The sequence below is a fragment of the Penaeus monodon genome, chromosome 30, assembly GCF_015228065.2.
Source record: "Penaeus monodon isolate SGIC_2016 chromosome 30, NSTDA_Pmon_1, whole genome shotgun sequence".
Classification (NCBI taxonomy): Eukaryota; Metazoa; Arthropoda; class Malacostraca; order Decapoda; family Penaeidae; genus Penaeus; species Penaeus monodon.
Genome location: NC_051415.1, coordinates 33,115,109 through 33,116,285, shown reverse-complemented (window position 1 = coordinate 33,116,285; position 1,177 = coordinate 33,115,109). Strand labels below are relative to the sequence as shown.

The 1,177-nt window shown below is 36.4% G+C and overlaps 1 protein-coding gene across 1 annotated transcript in view; it reads right to left on the bottom strand.

Annotated features, from left to right (window-relative positions):
* LOC119592728 (ubiquitin carboxyl-terminal hydrolase 16-like) overlaps positions 1-1,153 on the bottom strand; it is a gene marked incomplete at its 3' end in the record, with an annotated part of 1,680 nt that extends 527 nt beyond the window's left edge. The window contains 3 exon segments of the mRNA XM_037941663.1: positions 1-91; positions 351-430; positions 613-1,153. Coding sequence (XP_037797591.1) covers positions 1-91; positions 351-430; positions 613-874 — 433 coding nt within the window.
* Positions 1,154-1,177: the final 24 nt, after the last annotated feature.

Genomic DNA, 1,177 nt, shown 5'->3' with positions numbered 1-1,177 from the left:
GGTGCTTGGAAACATTGTTGTTGCTGGACTGTCTCCCAAAGCAATCCAGTAAGCTTTCATCATCCGAAGGTGATGCCTTCTTTGGTTTACCCTACAAGCAAGGTACATTAGTTTCAGTAAGCTTCTGAGGGATAAATATCAGCATTTCAAGTCAGAATCTGTTGCCATATAAAAAAAATTATATCACTTTGAGCATATCAATCACTATATTAACAGCCAGTAGTAAAGTAAGATAACCTAATTGTAAATCCCCATTGTAAATTTAAAGAATCAGTAAAATGGCAAAGATGGTGTATATTCAAAAAGGATCTGTTACAACTTATCTAATGAGATGAAAATCCAGCACTTACTTTCTCTTCATTAATGGGGAGAGAAAGATCCATAAATGGCTCAAACACTTGCGATGACCAATGGCACTCTTCACAGAAGACTGCAAGGGAGAAAGATGTAAATGAGACAAATCATATCTACTGTATAATGTACACAACATTTCTCAAAACTGTAAAAGCAAAAAGTTGCTCCTTCCAACCTACATGGGTACAGGCCCTTCTCACAAACAAAATGAGAGATAAAAAGGAACCAAAAAGTACCAAAATTGCCACATTAATTCACCTGTGCTAATGAGATGTCCTCCAAAGATGTGATCAACCAAGGTGTGAGTTGCCTGCTTGCCATAGCCCTTGATCATGGTCTTGAGCCGTGGACTCACAGTGTTAGGGTCAGTCTTCTCCGAGAGAGCAAAGGCCTTGAGAATGGCCCTCTTTGATCGTAGGATTTCCTCATTACGTATAGCATCCAGGAGGCAGCGGAGGAGTTCGTGGGCATCTTGCTGTTCATATCCTTGGAACTGTGTGCTTTTCTTGCATATCTGCATTAAGAGATATTTTTCATCATTAATTTACTGGTATGCCTCTTAATTATTCATAAATGTTTTATACATTAATGTGTCTAAAATCAAAAGGGAAAGAACTGTCATTGACTATCTTTTAAAGCTTACAATGAAAAACTGTAAATCAAAGTAATTCAATGATGCAGCCAAGTTTTTTTTTAATGGAATAACAGTTACCAAGATAAAAAAAAAAAGTATTATACATCCCAAATTTAAGAAATACACCCAGTCCTTCCAATTGACATTTCTTCCATCATATATCTAAAAAATTCAATACATACGCCAACA